Below are 26834 nucleotides of genomic sequence, written 5' to 3' on the forward strand. Positions count from 1 at the left end.
ATGGCAATAGAATCCCATAACAAACACATTTAGCAATTAGTTGATGTGAATCCAGGTCCAGAATAGAAGCCAGCACCTTATTGTTAAATGCTATATCATCCCAGTTTAGTGTGTATATGTTAACTCGGACTACTGACATGCCCGCCAACAACCCGCTGACAATTATATACCCCTGCCTGGGCCCACCAATATTAGAGCAGCTAAAAAAGATGCACTCTTGTTCATCGACACTGCAGGCCACAGAGCCCTGCCATCAAAACCCGAATGGTATACCTGTCCCACCCAGCCCTTCCGTAAAGTTGTTTGGTACTTGACACACTGTAAAAACACCACACCAGCCTTCAAACTTTTCAGGTGAGCCAAGACCCTCTATCTTTTTACAAGGCCCTCCTTGTTTTCCAAGTTTACAACCGGACAGACATTTCTTCCTCCTCCCCCCCCCCCCCCCCGACCCCCCCCCCCCCCCCCCCCCCGACCCCCCACCCCCACCCCCGCCGCGCTGCAACTCACAGTCAGCCTACCCCCCCCCCCCAGCCTCTCAGTAGAACCACACCCCAATAAACAAACAGACAGCCAAAAGGAGAACACAGACAACTATCCTCGCGAACCCCCCTGCACCCAACTCCAGATAAAACAAGAACAACAATCCTATGCTCATTACTTTAAACAACCCTAATGTAATGGGTAGCAGATACCCCACTCCTCCATTCCCATTAACTAAATTTACAGCTAGCAGTGTGTGCCCTGCTCAGTAAGAACAGAAAAGTAATCATGATCAGTCTCGCCACGTCAGCTTTGAGTGCCACGATCCGGTCCCCTTGGTCCATGGCAGCATTCTTGAGATCTCTTGGGCCTCCAGCTGCCGCTGCATTTTGGACACAGCTTCCCTCATAGGGGCCATTGTCGCCTCCACTGCTGTCTCGATGGTTGCCAGGAAATCTCCGTTCAAGCTCCTCCATGTGTCTTTGGAGCTCGGAGGTGTCGAAGCCTATGAGTTTGTCCATCAGTGCATGGGTCTGCGCTGAGAGCTCTGTGGAGTCGGTCCTTCCTGGTTCCGTGCCACCTCGTGTGGCTGCCAGCTCCGAGGCTGAGGTTTCCCTCCCATCGTCCTTGCTGGCTTTTCTGCTGGCAGTTCAAGGGGCTTCTGAGTCCAGTGACAATTCTTTTCCCGTCTGCTGCCTTGTGATATACCTGTTGGGCATTATGTTTATGTGGGAACCATGTCTCATTGAACAACTCCAGTTTCCCCCCAAACATCACCCAGAAACTGGACGAAAAGCACCAAAAACGAAGTACCCTGCCAGGAACCATCACATGTGTGACTTCCACCAGAAGTCCCCACAGTTCCCCGCAAGCTTGCTCTCGTACTGTATTTTCTCCTTCTTAATCAAGCCCTTGATCCTCCTTTGTTGAATTATAAACTGCTCCCAATCTTCAGGTCTGTTGTTTTTCTTGGCCAATTTGTATTCCGCTTCCTTGGATCTAATACGATCTCTAATTTCCCTTGTAAGCCATGGTTTAGCCACCTTTCCCATTTTACTTTTGTGCCTGACAGGAATAAACAATTCTTGTACTTCCCTTATGCGTTCCTTGAATGTTTGCCATTGCCTATCCACTGTCATCCCTTCAAGTTACATTCTCAATCCAGCATCGTCAACTCTCGCCTCATACAATTGTAGTTTCCTTTATTTAGATTCAGGACCCTAGTCTCAGAATCAACAACGTCACTCTCCATCTATCATATTATGATCCCTCAACCCCAAGGGGCTTCACACAACTAGATTGCCAATTATTTATTTTTCTTTACACAATACCCAGTCTAGGATGGCCTATTCTCTCGTTGTCTCCTCAGTCTCCTCAACATATTGGTCCAGAAAACCATCCCCTATACACTCCAGGAATTCCTTCTTTATGGTTTTGTAACTAATTTGATTGGCCCAATCAAAATGCACCCATAATTACTGATGTTCCTTTATCGCATGCATCTCTCATTTCCTGTTTAATGCCAGTCCCAGCATCAACACTACAGTTTGGAGGCTTCTATACAACCCACATTAATGTTTGTTGCCTCTTAGTGTTTCCCAGCTCGACCCATACAGCTTCCTCATCGTGGGAGCTAATATTTTTTCCTCACTATTGCGCTAACTTCCTCTTTAACCAGCAGTGCAACTCAACCGCCTTTTCCTTTTAGCCTGACCTCCCTAAATACTGAATACCCCTGGTCACCTTGCAGCCATGTCTCCGTAATCCTGACTATATCATGCCCGTTTGCATCGATTTGCACAATTAATTAATTTACTTTATTGCGAATGCTCAACAATTTCTGATCAAACCTCTGCTCCCATTTTGTCAGTCTGACGTTGATGCCAGTGATTCTGGTTTTTCCATTTACACCATCTCTGAGCCCTTCTTTTAGTTCCATACTTTTGCCCCTTTATCATTTCCTTTCAAATTGCACCATCATCCCTTTTGTCATTTAATCTTTTCTACCATCCACCCTATTACAGACATCTCCATTTATTCTTTCCCCTGCCCCTTTTTCCTGCCACTGTACTTCCTTAAAGCCTGTAACATCTCTAACGTTTTCTAATTCAGATGAAAGGTCATTGATCTGAAACGTTAACTCTGTTTCTCTTTCCACAGAAATTGCCTGACTCACTAAGTATTTCTTGCATTTCCTCTTTTTAATGGCAAATGAATTGGATTGTAGTTTGAACATTAGCGTGTTTAAATGGTGCAGCTTTGATATTATTGTTATTATGTCAGTGATTAAGACCATCCATCATTGTTTTTATCATTATGATACTTTCTTTTCAAGTTCAATGTGGTATTCATGTAGTTTTCCTGACCTATTTGCAATTTCAGAAAGGCAATATTTATTCTTGTTGCATTCGTATATTTTTATTTAAGATTTTTTTTTAATGAGATGTGACTGCAAAAATCTTCAAACTAAACTGTGTACTTAAAAACGGCAGCTGCAAAAGTTCATAGTGGATGAACTATGTTGTGATGTTAAGGTTTTGCCTTAACAAGTATAAGGAATGTTTCTGAAACGTACCTTCTTTGAAATTCTTGACAACCAGTTTGTTCTAAATTGCTGTTGTCAAATTTCTCATGCATCTTTTCATCTTTTCCCTGACAGGTTTGAAATTGAAGTAGAGCCACTGTTTGCCAGTTTAGCCTTGTACGACTTAAAAGAGAAAAAAAAGGTAATTTCTCAGATGTGTGTGTATATATATTGCTATTTATGAAGGACATTTTTTACCTTGTGTAAATCATTGCGCCTGTAACCTGTTGCCTAAGCTGACCCTTTTGAAACAAAACATGTTAATTGTTCTGCCTTTCCATCAACCACCCTCCACTGCCAATACACAACTGTATAATTTATATTATATATTGTTATTATTTAGTAAACTATTTCTTTAAGAAAGGAATTGAATCCAGTTTTATTTGTAGGGAAGCTGAATGTGAAGTAATGAAAAACGCAGAGCCAGCAAACATGTCAAAGACCAATAACTTCATTTAATATTTTCAACTTCTCTTTGATTTAAAAAAAAAATCAATAAAGGAAGTAGTTGCTCAAGTTTGCACTCCGATGTAATAGAAGCTACTGTAGCCACCAGAATTTCCTGCTTCAGGTGTATGTCCTCCATATGGACTGCAGCGATTCAAGAAGGCATCTCCCACCATCTTCCCAAGGGCAATTTGAGATGGTCAGTAAATGCTGGTCCTGTCAGCAGTACATCCCACAAATAAATTTTAAAAGTTACTGAACACAATTAATGTATTAAAACATCCCAAGGTGCTTCACAGGAGCATTATCAAATCAAACAAAACTTGATACGGGATCACAAAGGCAGATATTATGGCTGATAACCATAAGCTGCGCCGAAAAGGGAGGTTTTAAGGAATGTCTTGGTGAAAAGAGGGATAGAGAGGAGGAAAGCGTTCAGAAAGAAATTCAGAGCTTCGGGACTTGACAGCTCAAGGCACGACTGCCAACGGTGGAACAATTAAAATCAGTGATGCTCATGAGTCACCATTGGAAGAGTGCAGATATCTCCGGGTTGCAAGGCTGGATGAGATTAAGCAAACTCAAGTGGTGGGTTAGGATATGGACTGCAAAGTCCGGGATGAGCTTTGGTTTATGGACAGTGGAAAATTGGAAGCCAGATAGATTAGAATAGTCAAGTCTCAAGGTAACAAAGGATTGGTTAAAGGTTTCAACAGCTAATGAGTGAAAGCAGGCATGTGGCCTTTTTAAATTCATGTTTAGAATCACAGAACCCTACAGTGCAGAAGGAGGCCATTCGGCCCATCGAGTCTGCATCGACCCTCTGAAAGAGCACTCCATCCAAGTCCATTTCCCCGCTGTGGTAAACCACTGTAGTATATTATATGTGTATTTTGGTAAACTGCTACTGTATTACACGTAATGTGGTAAACCACTGCCTGATGGCTCCCCCTCCCCTCGGGTTCGGTATAAAGGTGGCTGACCTCCGCCTCTGCCCCAGTTCGGGATCAGAGGCCAGGAGGCTTTCTGTTTAGCTTATTAGAGCCTCAGTTACGTTCACTACCCGTCTTGTGTTCATTGATGGCACATCACCCGCCCTATTCCTATAACCCTTTAACCTAACCTACACATCCTTGGACTTGAAAGTACAATTTAGCATGGCTAATCCACCTAACCTGCACATCTTTAGACTGTGGGAGGAAACCTGAGCACCCGGAGGAACTCACGCAGACACCAGGAGAAAGTGCAAACTCCACACAGACTGTCACCCGAGGCTGGAATTGAACCCGGGTCCCTGGCGCTATGAGACAGCACCTTGTGCCACCATGCTGCCCCAGGATCGCTGGCTAGGCCAGCATTTGTTGGCCATCCCTAATTCCCTGTGGTGGTGGTGAGCTGCCTTCTAGAACTGTTGCAGTCCATGTGGTGTAGGTCCACTCACTGTGCTATTGGGAAGTGACAGTGAAGGAATGGTGATATATTTCCAAGTCAGGATGTTGAGTGATTTGGAGGGGAACTTACAGATGGTGGTGTTCCCATGTACCAGCTGCCCTTCTCTTTCTAGATGTTAGTGGTCATCGGGTTGGAATATGCTTCCTATGGAGCCTGGTGGGTTCCTGCAGTGCATCTTGTACATGATACACACTGCTGCTACTGTGCAGCGGTGGTGGAGGGAATGGATGTTTGTGGAAGGGGTGCCAATCAAGCAGGCTGCTTTGTCCTGGATGGTGTCGAGCTTCTTGTGTGTTTTTGGAGCACCACTCATCCAGGCAAATGGAGAGTATTCCATCACACTCCTGACTTGTGCCTTGTAGGTGGTGGTCAGGCTTTGGGGAGGTACATTACTTACTGCAGGATTCCTAGCCTCTGTCCTACTCTTGTAGCCACAGTATTTATGTGACTAGTCCAGTTCAATTTCTGGTCAATGGTAACCCCCAGGATGTTTCTATTTTATAGGATATATAAGATGGAGGTAGCTCCAAAAATATCCAACAATCAAAGACTGCCGGAGAGCCCTCTTCTCAATTATCACTGTGCCAGACCTGTTTCTCTTAATTAACTTCTTATTCCTCAATCTCTTCTAGTGGGGAGCTATTTTTACATTTTCATCTTCTCCAGATTATCTAGAATTAAACCAGGAAGGCCTAAATACTTTAATGCATCAAAGGACGGCATGGTGATGCAGTGGTTAGCACTGCTGCCTCACAGGTGCAGAGGACCCGGGTTCGATCCCGGCCCCAGTCACTGTCCGTGTGGAGTTTGCATATTCCCTCCGTGTCTGCGTGGGTCTCATCCCTACAAATCAAAACATGTGGCGGGTAGGTGGATTGGCTACGTTAAATTGCCATTACTTGGGGGGAAAAAATGAATTGGACACCCTAAATTTAAAAAAAAAAGTACTTGAATGCATCTAAAATATCTCTACAGAACTTAACTATTTATTGATGCCATGTCTTACCTACCAGCAATGTGTCATACTAATTATTTGAAAATCTACAGATGATTAAAAGTAGCTCTCCCTTCAGGGTGAACTTGTTCATTTAGCTCGACAGTAAGTACAATTTTAGAGCAGATTGAGGGCGGCAGAGTGGCACAATGGTTAGCGCTGTTTGCTTCACAGCGCCTGTGTCCCAGGTTCGATTCCTGGCTTGGGTCAAAACTGGGGTAGGAGATGGTACAAGCCAATGCCACCCCTTAGTTTGCCCATTAAGTCTGAGAAAATGGAGATATTTTTGCTGGAGCATTGGAATAAATAACAGCCATCCTGCCCCTCAAATCTTGCCTCAATTGATTCATCTTGGTTCCATAACTCCAAATCCAATAGAGGTTGAGTTAATATTATTCTGCATTATGTGGAAAGTGACTTTTTTGGTTTTCTTCACTAAAAGGTGAATGTCATTTTTCTTTCAGATTTCAGAAAATTTTTACTGTGATTTGAACAGTGACCAGATAAAGGCCTTTCTTCGTCCACACACAAATCAAATGGCATCATCCAGTCTGAGTAGATCAGCCATCTTCTCCATTACGTACCCTTCTCCGGACATCTACCTGGTCATTAAGGTAAAGTGCTTTGATTATCTGAGTATCCTGTGCCAAGAGGTTGCTTGATTACACTGGCAATTTCGACCAGGATCTCCTGCTGGAATTATCCACCACTCCAACAGGATGTGGCATGATTTATTTTGTGAGCAATGTGGTGGTATGTATTAGGGGTAGTACGGTATCCAGTGATGCCGAGAGGCTATTGGTGGACAGACACTGGGTCCTGATTGGATCTGCCGCCTACTGGCTCCACCCAGTAAGGCGGAGTATAAGAACCCGGGTTCTCCCAGCAGCTGCATTCTGTAACCGAGCTGCTGGGGAACAAGTCTGCGTAATGAAGCCATCGATTGACTTCATCTCGTCTCGCCTCATGAGGATTGATTGTGCTACAAGCTCCTGCAAAAAGCTCCTGCTCTCTGCCAGTTCCTTTTACTTCTGGTGAAAAATCCAGGAAGGTGTACAATACATCCACACGAATAGGAGTATACATATACATGAACAGTAGGATAAAGATGTGGGGCTGGATACTCCGATTTCCAGGCTATGTCCTGACGCCGGGGTGAGAAGGGTGGCGTTTTATGACTGAAAAATAGGCGCAAAACGGCCACCGATCCTCCGTTTGATGGGGGGCTAGCAGGCAGGCAGTGTAGAGCATCCGGCTCTAGCTGCCGATACAGCGGGGGAATTGCTGGGTCCGTGGCCGCACATGTGCAAGGCGGATTCTTCCAACTGTCTTGTACAAAAGGCGTCTATGCTTTTATATTCACCGCCACTATATTTAAGACCTAGAATCCTTTTTTTTGAGGCAGTGCACGCAGACCCGGCCTGCCAAATAGTGCCCCCACTTTGGCCAAGCTCGCGACCCCAGGACCACCCTCCAACAGTGCCGCCAGACCCTGCCAAAGTCCCCCTGCCCACAGATCAGCTCTCCCCCGACTCTGCCTGTGCTGGACTGAGTCCGCAGCCGTCATGCCGAGTTCCTGACAGAAAATAGCATGAGAGACCCATGCCCAGAGTACGCCACTTTGAAGGGGGCAGAGCATCGGGAAAGCGGCACCGCCCCCCGATTCTGTCGCAAACGGGGATCCTCCGGCTGATCGCCGAACACGATTTTGGCGTCGGAAACCGGAGAATTCTGCCCGTGGCCTCAAGACAGATGTATTTGTTATTTAAGATAGTACCTGTGGATTAATCCAGCTAAGTATACTCCTGTGTCCCAGTTATTTACTCATTTCTTGCTGTTTTTAGATTGAAAAAGTCCTTCAGCAGGGAGAGATCGGAGATTGTGCTGAACCATATCTGGTAATGAAAGAATCCGAGTCAGCAAAGGTATCTGATATTTTCTTTTCTGCTAATGTTTTCGTGATCCTACACAATTTTCATTTAAGATTTTCGCAGGTTTATCACTACTAGTACCTGTCAACCCCACATGCTTGAATGTAGATTTTAACTAATGGTGAGTCACACAACTTTGCACCATACGTTATACTCCTAAAAAGCCCTGACTTACCGCAACACAATGCAATCACAGACTCTGAAACACTATCTTTCATTTTATTAAAAGAAAAAAGAGGTAAATAAAGAGGTAGATGTTTCTTTTCCATTAACATCGATGGAAGGCATATGGGCAGATCCAGTCACTGGACCCCACCTCTGCCTCTAATCTCCATTGCAGAGGCTGGGAGATGGGATAGGGGGGGCGGGATGGAGATTTTAGGATTGGATCAGTGGCGAGCAGAAAGTTTTATTGGGTTCTTTAGTAACTTATATCCTAATTTTCTTAACACACCCCACTCACCCCCCAAACAAGCCTCTCCCTAACACCAGATTTCCCCTCCCAGCGCAACCTTTGGGTCTTCTGCGTGGTGCTTTCTATCATGCTTGCAGGCAAAAGCACGTGCTCTGTTATTTCTATAATGAGTTGACTGAAAACGCATGCGTTCTTCCAACTGTCTTGTACAAAAGGCATCTTTGCTTTTATATTCACTGCCACTATATTTAAGACCTAGAATCCTTTTTTTTGAGGCAGTCAGGAAATTACGCCCAAAATGTGCTGAAAGAGATTTACAAAGGTAGACCAGGCAGTTGGACAGTGTGATAGAACAGTACAGCACAGAACAGGCCCTTTGGCCCTCTATGTTGTGCCAAGCATTGTCCAAAACCAAGATCAAGCTATCCCACTCCCTATCATTCTTGTGTGCTCCATGTGCCTATCCAATAACCGCTTGAAAGTTCCTAAAGTGTCCGACTCCACTATCACATGGAACATAATATTTTCTTTTGATTTCTTTCCATCAAAAACATATTTCCCAATGTATTTAAAATCTGGTACGGTTTTATTAATACAGAGGAAAATAACTGTATCACCAAAATTAATCATTTTTAAATCCGTTATCTAGTCCTTAACTGTAAGTACCGTACGCTAACCGATTGCGCCATTGGAGCCACATCTAGCCCTCAACTGACGAACTGGATGAAAAAAGAATCACTGAAGGTGACTTTAAAAAAGCACAGCTGAATCATTTAATTGTTTCACGAGTGTATACTAATCCAGTGTTTCCTGATATGAAAAACCTTTAAAAACGTATGTACTAGTGCCTGTGAGTGTAAAAAAATGAACAGAATTTGAAGAGTCTTCCCAAACCAGCGCACTGAGCGGAATCTCCCAATGTCGACCTGGAGTTGTGGCCCATTTGTAGGTGGTGCCTGATCCAGTGAATTGAACCGTGAACCATTGTTAATTCACTCAATTTAATTTAAAATTCCCCCAATCTTTTATGTTGATTCAGCTGCAGTGAGTTTGTGTTAATAGCATATAAAAACCGAAACTTTACTCCCCATAACATCAAGTCCAATTCCTTTTGTCTGAAATCACTTACTTCCCATTTCTCTGCATTGAGTGGCATTTTCTATCTGGCTGCTATGGAGAGTTTTACCTCCGACCTTTTCCCCATTCTTCCACACTAAGTCCCAGGACCTAGAATTGCAGTGAATATGCCTCTGAACAAAAGGAACTGCTCAACACACTGACTGTTTTGAACTCACAGCAGTATTTATTTATTGTTGATTTAAAACTTTAGTTACCCATAAATTCCCCTCACAAGTTCTTGTTTCCATCTAGATCTCCTTTCTGGTTACTAGAGCGCCTACTTGCAACGGCTCCTGGGCAGTCATTCTGTCAGTGATGCAGAGTGCTGAAGTCATTAAGTCACAAATGAGATCCAGAAGGTGGGATTGAAATGGATGGAGATATAATGTGACAAAGACAGTACAAATATCAGCTTGGCTTTGGGTTCAGGCCAAAGATCTGCAGATGGGCACATGAAGGGAACAGAGCCTGAATTGGCTGACTAGGCTCTGTTCCCTTCATGTGTCCGTCTGCAGATCTTTGGCCTGAACCCAAAGCCAAGCTAATATTTGTACTGTCTTTGTCACATTATATCTCCATCCATTTCAATCCCACCTTCTTGATCTCAGTTGTGACTTAATGACTTCAGCACTCTGCATGGAGGTTGATCAACACACATCAATACAATTTGCAAACATGTAGTCACCATCTCAGCCAGCAGTAGCTAACCCATCATCATCCTTCACTGCCCAGTTGCTAACCCCTTCAACATCCTCGATCCTCCTACAACCTCGTTCAGTATGTCTTTCAGTTTGCCATGCCTTCAAATTTGGTACCAACAACAAACTTTTTATCAGTTGCCTTGAACCTGCATCCACAATTTTATATAAATTTAAAAATACAGGAGGTCCTGGAACAGATTCCTGGGAATAGTATTATCCACATCCTGCTAACCCAAAAAAGATTTGTTTATATCCTTATTCTCTTTTCTGTCCCTCAGCTATCCTTGTATCTATCTATGTAGATCATAGAATCATAGAATGTACAGTGCACAAGGGGGCCGTTCGGCCCATCGAGTCTGCACCGACCCTTGGAAAGAGCACCCCACTCAAGCACACTCCTCCTTCACCCCATCCCCTTAACCAGTAACCCCAATTAACCTTTTTTTTGGACACTAAGGGCAATTTAGCATGGCCAATCCACCTAACCCGCACATCTTTGGACTGTGGGAGGAAACCGGAGAACCCGCAGGGAACCCGCAGGAAACCCACACAGACACTGGGAGAACGTGCAGGCACCACACAGACAGTGACCCAAGCCAGGAATCGAACCTGGGACCCTAGCGCAGTGAAGCAGCAGTGCTAACCACTGTGCTGCTTCTTAAAACTTGCCTCATAGTGTTGGGTCAATTGGAGCTTTTAAGATTGAGATCAGTAGGTTTTTGTTACACATGTTTATCAGTGTATACGGATCAATGGTGTTGAGATACAAGTCAGCCATGATCTAAGAAAGAAAGACTGGCAGTTATGGATGCCTTTGATGACTTTATAATACCCTAAAGTGCTTTAAACCACTGAGGTACTCTTTAAACAAAGTCACCATTGTAATAGGAAATTGTATAGTGGAACAGGCTTGAAAGGAGGTGAATGTCCTTTTCATTTCTTATGTTCCTCTGAAATCATTAATGTGCTCCTTATAAGTTTTTAATTTTTTTCTCCCCCCCCCCCCCCCCCAGAATAAAGATAAAATTGAGAAGCTTAAATCTCAAGCAGAGTCCTTTTGTCAGCGACTCGGGAAATACCGCATGCCATTTGCCTGGGCTAACATAAACATCATGAATGTGGTCAACACAGTATCAGACAGAGATTCAATGGAGGTTGAAAACATCAATGGTAATATAGAAAAAAATAAATTCTCACTGCAGTGGAATTTAAACATTTTCTGTGTTGCGAACTATAATAAAGTACTTTTATTTTTCTGTTGTACCCTAACAAGGTAAAGGAAACAGTGGTGACAAGAAAACTTTCACACATCAAAGGCGACTTTCTGAGAGGTCAGCTCTTCTGGAAGATCAGTATAATCTGTCCAACTTCAAAACTGCCACAATTACCATCAATAACTTCTTTAAACAGGTACTTTTCAGTTCTGTCTCGCTGTCTGGTGTTTTTCACCTCATGCAGGATTACAGTTAAAGGCATTTTGAAGTTTTCTTTTGAGCCACACATCAAGACATCAAGACACCTCACAGACCACATGTGAAAGTGAAATCCATCATGCCATTCACTTAGGTTCTGCTCTGATTTGGAATTTATCCATCAGGGAGGAATCATTGCTTTACTATAGCCTCCATGCCCACAAAACTTAGCCAAGACAAGGCGACAAGAGTAAAAGTAAGAACAAAATAGACAGTTTCTTGGGCTGTGAGGCATGGGTTTCTAGGACTTGGGAGCACAGATTTACCAATAGGTGTCTCTCTTTGCCTAGATATCTTGCTAAGCCTTTAATACATGTCTGAAAGATAAAGCACTATTAAGTAGTTGCTTTTAGTTACAGGACTTATTCAATGGCTCCAAAAAGTGGTTGAACATGACAAAGGTCTTGTTCCAAGTTTAAAATATTGAGCACATTTACTTTACTTATTTTTCAAGTACATAAATAACAGCCATTTAACATACTTGAATAATTACAGTAGACAATGTTTCATTTAATTATTCTGAACTATGCTGACCCAGTGTAAGTAACTCCTGCAGCAGGAGTTCAGGGAGCTAGGCAGAAAGTTAAAAGACAGGACCTCGAGGGTTGTAATCTCGGGATTACTCCCTGTGCCACGTGCCAGTGAGGCTAGAAATAGGAAGATAGAGCAGACAAACACGTGGCTAAACAGCTGGTGTAAGAGGGAGGGTTTCTGTTATCTGGACCACTGGGAGCTCTTCCGGGGCAGGTGTGACCTGTATAAGATGGACGGGTTGCATCTAAACCGGAGAGGCATAAATATCCTGGCCGCGAGGTTTGCTAGTGTCACACGGGAGGGTTTAAACTAGTATGGCAGGGGGGTGGGCACGGGAGCAATAGGTCAGAAGGTGAGAGCATTGAGGGAGAACTAGGGAATAGGGACAGTGTGGCTCTGAGGCAGCGCAGACGGGGAGAAGTTGCTGAACACAGCGGGTCTGGTGGCCTGAAGTGCATATGTTTTAATGCAAGGAGCATTACGGGTAAGGCAGATGAACTTAGAGCTTGGATTACTACTTGGAACTATGATGTTGTTGCCATTACAGAGACCTGGTTGAGGGAAGGGCAGGATTGGCAGCTAAACGTTCCAGGATTTAGATGTTTCAGGCGGGATAGAGGGGGATGTAAAAGGGGAGGCGGAGTTGCGCTACTTGTTCAGGAGAGTATCACAGCTATACAGCGAGAGGACACCTCAGAGGGCAGTGAGGCTATATGGGTAGAGATCAGGAATAAGAAGGGTGCAGTCACAATGTTGGGGGTATACTACAGGCCTCCCAACAGCCAGCGGGAGATAGAGGAGCAGATAGGTAGACAGATTTTGGAAAAGAGTAAAAACAACAGGGTTGTGGTGATGGGAGACTTCAACTTCCCCAATATTGACTGGGACTCACTTAGTGCCAGGGGCTTAGACGGGGCAGAGTTTGTAAGGAGCATCCAGGAGGGCTTCTTAAAACAATATGTAAACAGTCCAACTAGGGAAGGGGCGGTACTGGACCTGGTATTGGGGAATGAGCCCGGCCAGGTGGTAGATGTTTCAGTAGGGGAGCATTTCGGTAACAGTGACCACAATTCAGTAAGTTTTAAAGTACTGGTGGACAAGGATAAGAGTGGTCCGAGGATGAATGTGCTAAATTGGGGGAAGGCTAATTATAACAATATTAGGCGGGAACTGAAGAACATAGATTGGGGGCGGATGTTTGAGGGCAAATCAACATCTGACATGTGGGAGGCTTTCAAGTGTCAGTTGAAAGGAATACAGGACAGGCATGTTCCTGTGAGGAAGAAAGATAAATACGGCAATTTTCGGGAACCTTGGATGACGAGTGATATTGTAGGCCTCGTCAAAAAGAAAAAGGAGGCATTTGTCAGGGCTAAAAGGCTGGGAACAGACGAAGCCTGTGTGGCATATAAGGAAAGTAGGAAGGAACTTAAGCAAGGAGTCAGGAGGGCTAGAAGGGGTCATGAAAAGGCATTGGCAAATAGGGTTAAGGAAAATCCCAAGGCTTTTTACACTTACATAAAAAGTAAGAGGGTAGCCAGGGAAAGGGTTGGCCCACTGAAGGATAGGCAAGGGAATCTATGTGTGGAGCCAGAGGAAATGGGCGAGGTACTAAATGAATACTTTGCATCAGTATTCACCAAAGAGAAGGAATTGGTAGATGTTGAGTCTGGAGAAGGGGGTGTAGATAGCCTGGGTCACATTGTGATCCAAAAAGACGAGGTGTTGGGTGTCTTAAAAAATATTAAGGTAGATAAGTCCCCAGGGCCGGATGGGATCTACCCCAGAATACTGAAGGAGGCTGGAGAGGAAATTGCTGAGGCCTTGACAGAAATCTTTGGATCCTCGCTGTCTTCAGGGGATGTCCCGGAGGACTGGAGAATAGCCAATGTTGTTCCTCTGTTTAAGAAGGGTGGCAGGGATAATCCCGGGAACTACAGGCCGGTGAGCCTTACTTCAGTGGTAGGGAAATTACTGGAGAGAATTCTTCGAGACAGGATCTACTCCCATTTGGAAGCAAATGGACGTATTAGTGAGAGGCAGCACGGTTTTGTGAAGGGGAGGTCGTGTCTCACTAACTTGATAGAGTTTTTCGAGGAGGTCACTAAGATGATTGATGCAGGTAGGGCAGTAGATGTTGTCTATATGGACTTCAGTAAGGCCTTTGACAAGGTCCCTCATGGTAGACTAGTACAAAAGGTGAAGTCACACGGGATCAGGGGTGAACTGGCAAGGTGGATACAGAACTGGCTAGGCCATAGAAGGCAGAGGGTAGCAATGGAGGGATGCTTTTCTAATTGGAGGGCTGTGACCAGTGGTGTTCCACAGGGATCAGTGCTGGGACCTTTGCTCTTTGTAGTATATATAAATGATTTGGAGGAAAATGTAACTGGTCTGATTAGTAAGTTTGCAGACGACACAAAGGTTGGTGGAATTGCGGATAGCGATGAGGACTGTCTGAGGATACAGCAGGATTTAGATTGTCTGGAGACTTGGGCGGAGAGATGGCAGATGGAGTTTAACCTGGACAAATGTGAGGTAATGCATTTTGGAAGGGCTAATGCAGGTAGGGAATATACAGTGAATGGTAGAACCCTCAAGAGTATTGAAAGTCAAAGAGATCTAGGAGTACAGGTCCACAGATCACTGAAAGGGGCTACACAGGTGGAGAAGGTAGTCAAGAAGGCATACGGCATGCTTGCCTTCATTGGCCGGGGCATTGAGTATAAGAATTGGCAAGTCATGTTGCAGCTGTATAGAACCTTAGTTAGGCCACACTTGGAGTATAGTGTTCAATTCTGGTCGCCACACTACCAGCAGGATGTGGAGGCTTTAGAGAGGGTGCAGAAGAGATTTACCAGAATGTTGCCTGGTATGGAGGGCATAAGCTATGAGGAGCGATTGAATAAACTCGGTTTGTTCTCACTGGAACGAAGGAGGTTGAGGGGCGACCTGATAGAGGTATACAAAATTATGAGGGGCATAGACAGAGTGGATAGTCAGAGGCTTTTCCCCAGGGTAGAGGGGTCAATTACTAGGGGGCATAGGTTTAAGGTGAGAGGGGCAAGGTTTAGAGTAGATGTACGAGGCAAGTTTTTTACGCAGAGGGTAGTGGGTGCCTGGAACTCACTACCGGAGGAGGTAGTGGAGGCAGGGACGATAGGGACATTTAAGGGGCATCTTGACAAATATATGAATAGGATGGGAATAGAAGGATACGGACCCAGGAAGTGTAGAAGATTGTAGTTTAGTCGGGCAGTATGGTCGGCACGGGCTTGGAGGGCCGAAGGGCCTGTTCCTGTGCTGTACATTTCTTTGTTCTTTGTTTTTGTTAATCTAGTGACTTTTCCTCAGCCTGGAAAAGAGTTGCCAGACCTGTTTCGTCAAATTTAACAAGGCACTGTCAGTGTATTCAAATTAAACCAACGTCATCATGTTTGAATTATTTCTGTACAACTGATGCAATGTATTGTCAAAGAGAGATGCAAGAAGATTCTGTTTTTGCTAGTTGTTAAAATCTTATGCAAGTAGTTTTTATGGGCTATTTAGGCTGTTTCTCTCTTTCATCGATCTTCTGATGATATGGTGGGAGAGTGAGGAAACACAATGGATGTATTATTACTGGATTCAAAGAGACATCTATCTAATTAAAACTGGAAATATATACATCATTCGATCACATTAAGGAGCATGGAGTGAGAGGCGAGACTTAAACAGCACACAGAGCGAGAGATGCAAGAGTTGAATAAAAAGTGAAGGGAGGGAAGTGAGACTTCAGTAAAGAGCATGGAGAGAGAGAGAGGGGAGACTTCAATGAAGAGCAGAGAGAAAGGCATAGTAGTGGAGAGTACTCGAGGAGAGTGCAAGAGGAGAACACTGGGCAGTCAGCAACACCTCGAGCTGGAGTACACGCTACAAGGCAGAGAGAGCTGATAGGTAAGTAGTAGGTAAGTTGATATTCTCAATTTGAAGCTACATTTTGGAAAAGTAAGAGTTCTAGCTTAAAAAAAAATTAAATTTATTCCAAGTGGAAAAATTATTTAACGGAAGCATCTTTTTGTATGACTGGGGAGCTCAGTGCTGTGTGCTGCATGACCTGCAGTATGTGGGAATTCCTTGACGCTCCATGCAGTTTGGATGACCACATTTGCAGGAAGTGCCATCAGTTGGACCAGCTTGAAAGCCGGGTTTCAGAGCTAAAGTATTGCCTGGGGCTACAGTGGTGCATCCGCAAGGTTGAGAGTTCAGAGAATATTTTTAGGTGTGGTCACCCCACAGCTTAAGCAATTGCAGTCCGAGAGGGAATGGGTGAGCGCCAGTCAGAAGCCAAGAGGGCAGCCAGGTAGTCAGCAAAGCCCCAAAGTGCATCTCACTTGAGAACCATTTTTCTGTGGGAAACGGTGAGATTGACAGTTCCTCTGATGAGTGCAGCCAGAGCCAAGTTCACGGCACTGTGGGTGGCTCAGCTGCACAAGGAGGGAGGAGTAAGAGTAGAAGAGCAATAGTGGTAGGACGGTGCAGACAGTGAGGGGTGCAGATAGTGAGGGGTGCAGACAGGTGCTTCTGCAGCTGCAGACGTGACTCCAGGATGGTGTGCTGCCTCCCTGGTGCCAGGGTCAAGGATGTCACGGAACAGCTGCAGGGCATATTCAAGGGGGAGGGTGACCAGTCAGAGGTTGTGGTTCATATTGGTACCAACTGCATAGGCAGAAAGAGGAATAAGATCCTGCAGCAAGAATTTAGGGAACTAGGAACTTTGGTGAGGCCACAGCTGGAGTAATGTGTGCAATTCTGGTTGCCACGTTATAGGAAAGATGGAGTTGCACTAGAGGGAGGGGGGAGGGGGATTGTAGAGATGTTTCACCAGAATGTTGCCTGGGATGGAACATGTAAGTTATAATCAGATGTTGGATAGGTGTGGGTTATTGGCTCTGGAGCAGAGAAGACTGAGGGGTGACCTGATTGAGGTGTACATAATTATGAGGGGCATGGACAGGGTGGATAGGGAGCCGCTGTTCCCCTTAGTTGAAGGGTCAGCTATGAGGGGACACAAGTTCAAAGTGAGGGGTGGGAGGTTTAGGGGGGATTTGAGGGAAAGCTTTTTTACCCCGAGAGTGGTGATGGTCTGGAATGCACTGCCTGGGAGGATGGTAGAGGCGGGATGCTTGGATGAGGATTTGGCACGCCATAACATTCAAGGCTATAGGCCAAGTGGGATTCAGGGCCTTTCATGTGTCGGTGCAGACTCGATGGGCCGAAGGGCCTCTTCTGTACTCTAGTTTTCTGTGATAGGTAGCAGATTGAAAAGCAGGACCTCAAAGATCTCTGGATTACTACCAGTGCCATATGCTCGTGAGTATAGTAATAGGAGGATAGAGCAGATGAATGCGTGGCTGAAGGGTTGGTGCAGGAGGGAGGTTTTAGTTTCCTGGATCACTGGAGCCATTTCAATGGAAGGTCGGACCTGTATGAGATGGACAGGTTGCACCTAAATCAGAATGCGGGGGAGCAAGATATGTTTAAACTAAATTGTCGTGGGGGGGCAAGATGTGTTTAAACTAAATTGGCAGGGGGGTGGGGTCACAGTGTGGAGGTACAGTAGGGGGGTCTTGCACAGCCAAATATAGAAGAAAACCCAAGTCAGTATGGGAGGTAGTGCAATGAGTGACCTGTTGAGACACAAGGGAATATGGCAAGGCTGGGTGACATTTTAATGCTAGGAGTCTTTTCATAGAATTTACAGTGTAGAAGGAGGTCATTCGGCCCATCGAGTCTGCACCGGCTCTTGGAAAGAGCACCCTACCCAAGGTCAACATCTCCACCCTATCCCCATAACCCAGTAACCCCACCAAACACTAAGGGCAATTTTGGACACTAAGGGCAATTTATCATGGCCAATCCACCTAACCTACACATCTTTGGACTGTGGGAGGAAACCGGAGCACCGGGAGGAAACCCACGCACACACGGGGAGGATGTGCAGACTCCGCACAGACAGTGACCCAAGCCGGAATCGAACCTGGGACCCTGGAGCTGTGAAGCAATTGTGCTATCCACAATGCTACCGTGCTGCCCATACCGTCTTGCGGGTAGGGCCAATGAACTGAGTGTTGTTAATTCATGGGAGTATGATATTGCTATCACGGAGACATGGTTGTCAGAGGGGAAGACTGGCAGCTCAATATTCCGTGGTACAGAATTATCAGGTGAGATGGGGGAGGTGGTATAGCAACAATGATCAATGTATCAATTATTACAGTGAGGAAGGGTGATATGTTATCATGCTGCTCGGCCAAATGGGTGAAACTTACAAGCACAAAGGGAGCAATCATGGTGCTGAGAGAGTACTATAAGCCGCCAAACAGTGAGGGAGAGATATAGGAGCAGATTTGTTGGCAGATCTCAGAAGTGTGAACACAATAGGGTCATTATAGCATGGCTATGTTGAGGGGAAATCATGTACAACTCATTTGATTGAATTTTTCGAGGAGGTGACTTGGTGTGTAGATGAGGGCAGTGACATTGATATAGTCTACATGGGACCTTTAACAAGGTCTCGCATGGGAGACTGATCAAAAAGATAAGAGCCCCATGAAATCCAGGACAATTTGGCAAATTGGATCCAAAATTGGCTTTGTGGCAAGAGGCAGAGGGTGTTGGTCAAAGGTGTTTTTTTTGACTAGAAGTCTATGTCGTGGTGTACCACAGGGATCGGTTCTGGGTATACCTTGCTGTTTGTGGTGTGCATTAATGATCTCAGTGGGAATGTGGGTGGTATGATCAGTAAGTTTGCAGATGACACAAAATTTGATGATATGGCAAATAGCAAGGAGGAAAGCCTTAGATTACAGGATGATATAGAGAGGTTGCTCAAATGAGCAGGACAGTGGTAAATGGAATTTAACCCTGAAAATTGTGAAGTGATACATTTTGGGATAACTAACGAGTCGAGGGACTATACAATGACTGGCAGGATGCTAAGAAATGCAGAGAACTCTAGTTGCTACACTATAGAAAGGATGTGATTGCACTAGAAAGGGTGCACAGAAGATTCACCAGGACGTTTCCTAGGCTGGAGAATTTCAGGAGGCTGGCTAGCCTGCGGTGTTCTCCTTAGTGCAGAGAAGGCTGAGGGGGAACCGGATTAAGGTGTACAAATGTATGAAGGACATAGATATAACCAGGAAGCATAGGGCAGGAGATTTAGTGGGAATTTGAGGAAACCCTTTTTCACCCAGAGGGTGGTGGGAATCTGGAACTCACTGCCTGAAAGTTTGGTAGAGGTGGAAAACCTTGCAACATTTAAGAAGCATTTAGATGAGCACTTGAAATACCATAGCATACAAGGCTACTGACCAAGTGCAGGAAAATTGGATTAGAATAGATAGGTGCTTAATTGCCAGCACAGACATGATGGGCCGAAGGGCCTCGTTCTGAACTGTAAAACTAAGTGACAGGCTCTCTTTTCTTGCCTTTCCTGAAAGCATTGAAGTTTCAAGGTTACAGTTTCACATTCATCAGGAAATCTTTGGTAATTATGTCACAAGAGTTTCTTGAATTCGTGCCTATCACATAACATTTTGCAATGTGTCATTACAAGCAAGGTTAAGCAATAGCATGTAGAGGCAGGAACAAAATACGATGACAATCACAAAATAGTAAGATGTCTTACAACACCAGGTTAAAGTCCAACAGGTTTGTTTCGAATCACTAGCTTTCGGAGCACAGCTCCTTCCTCAGATTTCACCTGAGGAAGGAGCTGTGCTCCGAAAGCTAGTGATTCGAAACAAACCTGTTGGACTTTAACCTGATGTTGTAAGACATCTTACTGTGCTCACCCCAGTCCAACGCCAGCATCTCCACATCAATCACAAAATAGGCATACCTGCAAAACTGAAGACACCATCAACATCCCTTTTTATAGGGGAACTACTTTCGAAGATAAAGTTACTCCCTCCATACAATCTTCAGTCTTTCGCTGAATCCTATTCAGAGTGAAAAAGCGAGGAAAGATTAAATAAATGCATTTAAAATACCTTTAAAACCAAGTTAGGTTAAATATTTTTAATACTTAAACACTTCTGAATGGAACACTTTTAACCTTTTTCATTCCACCATTCAACAATCCTCGGATGGACCCAAAAGTGTTAAGTTTTCTTTGTGTTATTTACAGGAAGGTGATAGGCTAAATGACGAAGATTTGCTCAAGTTTTTAGCTGAATTAAAAAGATCTTCTGCATCCCTAAGAAGATTGCGGCCAATATCAGGTAATCAGCTCTACTTCATTTAAACTGTAAAGTACATCAGGCCTGGTTTGAAGTTGACATTTAGTTTAAAAATTAATGAGGAATTGAGCTGAAAAGTTGAATTTACACCATTGGACGTATTCCGATTGACTTCCTGTGTATCAAAATTTGATTGAATCCAGTTATTTTAGGATGGCCTATGCAGGTCTCGATAAAGGAAACAAGGGGCCAGATACTTGTCTTCCAGCCAGGAATTGGGAGTTGGAAATGTGGTTTTGCCTCTGCCCTAGTCGTGCCCACCTGTCATATTTTCATCCTGAGGACGGAGGCACAGGCCTGAAACAGGTCCACTGGAAACGGACTCCCAAAGCAGGCCTGAGGCAACAACAGAGCTGGTAAATGCAGAGATGGACAGGTTAGAAGGCCCACCTCTGTCCACTGAGACATGATTCCAGTTCTGATCCCTCACCTCACCCAACCCCCCCACCCCCATGCTTCCTCCAGACCACCCATGCACTCTATATCACCTCCATAGTATTCATGTCCCTCCCAAACACTCACGCATCCTCCATAACCACCTTACCAGTATTGATTAAGTGTTGAACAAGTGAGCTCTGAAGTAACACTGGAAAGTCTTTATATTGTTCATAAAATAAACAGCCTGAGTCCATTATAAATCTCTGTTAACATTCATATTTAGGCCACCTAGCAAAACAGATGTCTGATTATCTGTCCCACCTACTTTTGTTGATACTGTCATGCGAGAGTGCCTTTAAGAACTGGATGTCTTAAGCAATGTACCTTTAAGAAAACAGTGATGTCATAGAGTGGGTGGAGCTCAGCTCAGTTCAGCCATTTTGCAGTTTGGAAGGAAAGAGCTGTGTGTGTGTGTCTGTTTTTGCAGTGAGCTGGATCTCTGCTATGAAAGACTATCTCGGGATCATTTGGGTGATTTAAAGTAAAGCCTTTAGCCTGAAGTGATTTTGTTTAAAGGTGTTAAGTCTCTTGGAAGTTTGAAGGAACAGTTTAAGGAGTTATTTACTGTTGCAATATTTTCTGAGTTATCTTTGAAGTAAGGGGTGTTAAGAGATCCAATGTTTATTTAAGATGTTAAGTTGAGTTCATGGAATAAACAGTGTTTTGTGTTTAAAAACCCACGTGTCCATAATTGTAATCCCACATCTAGGGAACAAGCCATGTGCTAGGAAAAGCAACAAATACATTAAAGGGAGAGGTTCGTTGAACTCCATGATACATTTTGGGGTTCTGAAAAGCTTCGCCCATAACAATACAGTTGGTATATCGCCAGATTAGGAATGCTTGGCTGAATTCAAAAAATGACCGATGGACTCAGCCCTTTGAGGGTTGCTTAAGTTGCTGTAAAGGGGGACTGTTAGCTTTGTTTGATTGATGGTTTTCTGAGACTAAAATTATGTTATCTTCCTTTGTGATTTTAAAAAAAAATGTTAAGTATATTGAAGGTTTAAGGGGACTGGAGAAGGGGGCAGTGTCAGCGGTGTACGGAGCTATTCTGGAAGAGGATAAGGCACCACTGGAAGGGTTCAAAGCAAAGTGGGAGGAAGAGCTGGGAGAGGTTATAGAGGAGGGGGTCTGGTGTGAGGTGCTCCGGAGAGTGAATGCCTCCACCTCATGTGCGAGGTTGGGGCTGATACAGCTGAAAGTGGTATATAGAGCGCACCTCACGAGGGCGAGGATGAGCCGATTTTTTGAAGGAGTAGAAGATGTGTGTGAGCGTTGCGGGGAGGTGCCCGCTAATCACGTTCATATGTTTTGGTCCTGTCCAAAGGATTACTGGAAGGAGGTTTTTAGGGTAATTTCCAAGGTGGTGCCTGTGAAACTGGACCCGGGTCCCCGGGAGGCCATATTCAGGGTGTCTGACCAGCCAGGGTTGGAAACGGGTGCGGAGGCAGATATCATAGCCTTCACCTCGTTGATCGCCCGAAGGCGGATCCTGCTGGGATGGAGAGCAGCCTCTTCACTCAGTGCCCTGGCGGGGGGACCTGTTGGAATACTTGACTCTTGAGAAGGTTAAGTTCGAACTGAGGGGAAGCTCGGAGGGGTTCTACAAATCATGGACACTATTTATTATGCACTTTCAAGAACTGGATAACATCGAACATTAGTTGGGGGGGGGGATAGGTGGGAGGGTTGGGGCGGGGAGGGGGGCTGTGTAGATTAAGGGTGACTATGGATAATTCCTGATTCCTTTTTGTCATTTGTTTATGTAAACATGCGGGCTGATATTTGGGGTTGGTGGGAGGATGGGAGCGTTGTTACTGTTATGAGGATTGACATATCTGTTGCTAATTATTGCTTATTGTTGATGGGTGTAAATGCAGGAGAAAATGTGAAAAAGGAGGAGAATAAAAATATATATATTTTTTTAAAGTATATCGAAGGTTTCTTCAATGGAACGTTTGCTAGCTGTGTTTTATTGATAGTTAATGAGAATTTAATAGGGGCAATTTATTTGAAAAAGAATGTTGAATGCCTGTTTTCTTTTCATTTCCTGAGTTTTTCCAAGACTTGCCAGTGTTACTATGGGGCTTTCTGGTTCTCTATCGAACGGATACTTGCGGAGTTCTTCATATGCTCAACAAATAGCCGGATGTTAAATCAATGTGAAAATGAAACCACAGGGTCCGCTACATACATTCATATCTTATGTCATTTACAGTAGAGTACAGAAGAGGACTGTAGCCATTGGAGAAAGGACTGTACTGCATCTGAACCTTTGTACAATGCTGATAAATCATTGCATTGAAAACATAGTTAAAGCCATACAAAAACCTGAAACACAAATTTGAATACTTAAAAAATTATCATACACCATCGAAACTCCGTTTAAACTTACATGATAAAATATTCTCAAAGGGGTCAGAGGCCCCCAGTAGCATGCCCTTTGGGCAGGATGTTGCCCTGGCATTACTGGTGCCACATGGGCACCCTGCTAGTGCCATCTATGTGCCACCAGGAACTGCCAAGATGCCCAGGTGGCACTGACAAGATGCCAGGTTGGCACTGACAAGGTGCCAAGCTGGCATTTTTTTGCGTGCACGTGATCGGGCACTGCAAGTGCCGGGAAACACACAGCCAAACGTGCTCGCTTGGGAACCACCGCGTTGTGTCAGTTATACCGGGTGCATAGTGGGAGAGACCTAAAACTGGTTTTGCACTGGGCGGCGAGCCGCGCATGATGCATCCAACGTGCTATGCCTGATGCATTGCTGGGCATGATCCAGATAATCATATCTGAATGAGCCATTCAACTCATTTAAATAAACCCCGTATCTGCGTGGGTTTCACCCCCACAACCCAAAGATGTGCAGGTTAGGTGGACTGGCCATGCTAAAATTGCCCCTTAATTGGAAAAAACAATAACAATTGGATACTCTAAAAAAAATGTTTTTAAATCTTTATTTGTGTCACAAGTAGGCTTACATTAACACTAAAATGAAGTTACTGTGAAAATTCCCTAGTTGCCACACTCTGGTGCCTGTTCGGGTACACTGAGATCAAATTCAGAGGAGTGCTGGTCTCTATAGCTGGTGACAGCAGTCTCCTCTGAACGGTTAACTGGGGCGAAATTCTCCTACCCGCCCCGCCACATTTCTGCCCCGACCGGCTGGCGGGAGTCTCCGTAACACCGGCCGGTCAATGGGGTTTCCCATTGTGGGGCAGCCCCACGCCGTCGGGAAACCCCCCGGCGCCGGCAAAACGGAGACTCCCGCCGGCGGAGAATGACTCCCCTGGTGTCAGCCAGAGTGTGGTGTTGGGCTAAAGCCAGTGTCGATCACTTCAAAATCTCTTTGCTCTTGACAGCCTGTATCAACCTTCACACAGACAACTGCTTTTGGGTCTGTGTCCTGAGATCCAATCGTATCCGGGTTAGAAATCTCTTGTTTCAGGGTCTGTATTAGAGACATTTCCTTGGCAGAGGGAACAGGTCTGTGCTGTGTTAATTACCCAGAAAGCTGCTTTGAGTTTTCTTCACAAGAGAGAGATAGTGAGCTATTTCTGTAATATTCCATAAATCGATAAAGATTTAATGCGGTTATTAGTAGCGATTTCTTACATAGCTACTGGGGTTGAACTTGTCTCTCTTCCCATGCTGAAGGATTTCTGTATCAGATGGGAGGGTAACATTTGAGAATTAATAGTGGTGTGCGATTTATCAAAAGCGTTGTGCCCGTCGCCAATCCGGGTGCATCGTGTGCAATCCGGGGGAGGTTCAAATTGGACTTTGCGTCGTGCACGAAGCCTCACACGAGTCACCCGACCCGCGGTATCTGGCGCGATCTCCGAGGACATGATTCATATAATGTTTAAATGGGGCATTAGACTAATTTAAATATGCACAGTTTAGTTGAGGCCACATTATCCCGGAACGTAGGTGTCACTGGCTGCACCGGGTGTGAGGCCTCACGCAGGCCCTGGTTAGTACCAGATGTGGTGGCCACTCCGGGGGCCTTGAAGGCCATTATAGCGCCCCCCCCTCCCCTGGTGATTGGAGACAGGGCAGGGTAGTATCCTGGCAGCTGGGTGGGGAACTGCCCAGGTGCCTGGCTGGCAGTGCGAGGGTGTCCAGGTGCCAGATTGACACTGGCCAAGATTGAGGCCTGAGGGGGGGCATGCCCATGAAAGAGGGGTATGAATGGGCTTCATAAAGTTCAGGGGAGTGAAGGGGACTCCTGAAAGGGGCAATGAAGGGGGCCTGAAAGTAGATGGGCTCACTTGTTGCTGGGGAGGCGATGGCATTGTCCAGGGGTGAGGGGGACCTACAAGCTCACTTTCAAAATGGCGCCCCGATATCCGAGGAGCCACTCTCGCCGGTGAGTTCAGCTCCACACTGCAGAAAAAATTTCTAAATGTGGACTAGACCAGGGAGAAACTCCCCCAGACCCAAACACATGGGGCTGGATTCTTCCGCCCCGCCTACCGCAAGAACACCACGGGCGAGAGGCGGACAACGGAGAAGTCCATTGACCTCAGGGGGGATTCTCTGATCACCGGGCGGACATGGTTAGAGAATCCCGCCCATGGTTAACTGTGGGTGAATACTGGTCCGGGCCTCATCCAAAAAGCTGTTGAGAAACACCCCACCAAATGCACCCAAAATGGTACTGAGTCATTTTTTTGGGTGAATTGCGCCAGATGTTTCCAAAAACGGAGACCAGATGTGATGGCCATGCCGGGGGGCTTGGAGGCCATTGGAGCCCCTGGGCGGTCGAGGACAGGGCACTGCCCATGTACCTGGTGCCAGTGGGTTTGTTGGTAGTTTCCCGTCAGCTCTGTCAGCGGGTTTCTAACCACACTTAGTCACGTTTTTGGGTGTGTGGTGTTTTTCACCAGTTTAGCCGACACTTAATTATTTTCATCACTGGGGAGCTGACCTTTCTTGCCAGACCGGCTCTTCAGAGATCATGGCACTATTTTGAAAGGGTGCCCCGATCTTTAAGTGAGCTTGAGGGTTCCCCGCCCCCCTAACCATGGGCAGTGTCACCCCCCCCTTCCCTGCCAGTCTTTAGCCAGCTCCCCCACTCCCGCCCCCAAGTCCGCGTCTCGCACTCTTCTGGGCCCGCCACAAGATGTCCACCCCCTTCCTTTCCTAACTAACCAACTGCGCCGCACCAACCCTGCCGAGGTCAGCATCCTTAACCCCCAATACCAAACAAAGATCCAACCCAGCACCCCCCTTCTCTCCCATTAACTAGCTCAAACAGGTAGTATGGTAGCCCTCGTCTGGGACCTCTGGCTATCCCCATCCCCCCCTCCAAACAATTCCACCTCGAGTGGGAGCCACCAAATGTGCAACCAGTCACTCCATGGCCGCCATCAGAAGTGTTCTTGAACACTACTGAGTATACTGCATATCCCTTCCTTGGATATCGAGACCAAAACTGCACAACTGCACACAGTTCTCCAGGTGTGGTTTCATCTTAGTCCTGAATAAATATAGCCAGACTTCCTTGTTTTTGTATTCCAGTCCCTTGCTAACTTTCTGTGTCCCTTGTGTGAATACACCCACCCTTGACTGAGCGTATACTGTAAATTCAGTTCAGAAAGTGTGTGACATGAATCAGCAAGCTTTAAATAACTTTATTTAAAGCCATATATTTGGCTAATAAAAATGATATAGCTTAAAAGAAAAATGTTATTGAAAGTCACAATCATTAATGAATTTCTTATTGTTTGGTATGTACAGGTTAAGAGTTCAATCTGTAGCCTTTCATGCTTAAAATATCAGCTTGGCCCAGTTTGAAACAGTCTCACCGCTGAAGATACTATAGGCAGCACTGATGGAATGCTGCAATGTTTAAAATTCTGTCTTTCAGATGGCCCATTAAACTAAAGTCATGTTAGCCTGTTCAAATTGCGTTGAAGATCCAGTTAGCACTAATCGAGGAAGAACAGAGTTCTCCCACCGCGCTGGCC

General features: G+C 45.3%; 1 protein-coding gene across 5 annotated transcripts in view; it reads left to right on the plus strand.

Moving 5' to 3' along the window:
* The window catches only part of dock8 (dedicator of cytokinesis 8), a 451209-nt gene that overhangs the window by 189922 nt on the left and 234453 nt on the right, over nucleotides 1-26834 (plus strand). For all 5 annotated transcript variants that reach the window (XM_072516863.1, XM_072516865.1, XM_072516864.1 and 2 more), the window contains exons 8-13: nucleotides 3143-3209; nucleotides 6425-6574; nucleotides 7805-7885; nucleotides 11140-11296; nucleotides 11400-11536; nucleotides 20306-20399. In XM_072516863.1, the coding sequence (XP_072372964.1) occupies nucleotides 3143-3209; nucleotides 6425-6574; nucleotides 7805-7885; nucleotides 11140-11296; nucleotides 11400-11536; nucleotides 20306-20399 (686 nt within the window). The remainder of the gene's footprint in view (nucleotides 1-3142; nucleotides 3210-6424; nucleotides 6575-7804; nucleotides 7886-11139; nucleotides 11297-11399; nucleotides 11537-20305; nucleotides 20400-26834) is intronic.

This window comes from Scyliorhinus torazame, chromosome 9, assembly GCF_047496885.1.
Source record: "Scyliorhinus torazame isolate Kashiwa2021f chromosome 9, sScyTor2.1, whole genome shotgun sequence".
NCBI lineage: Eukaryota > Metazoa > Chordata > Chondrichthyes > Carcharhiniformes > Scyliorhinidae > Scyliorhinus > Scyliorhinus torazame.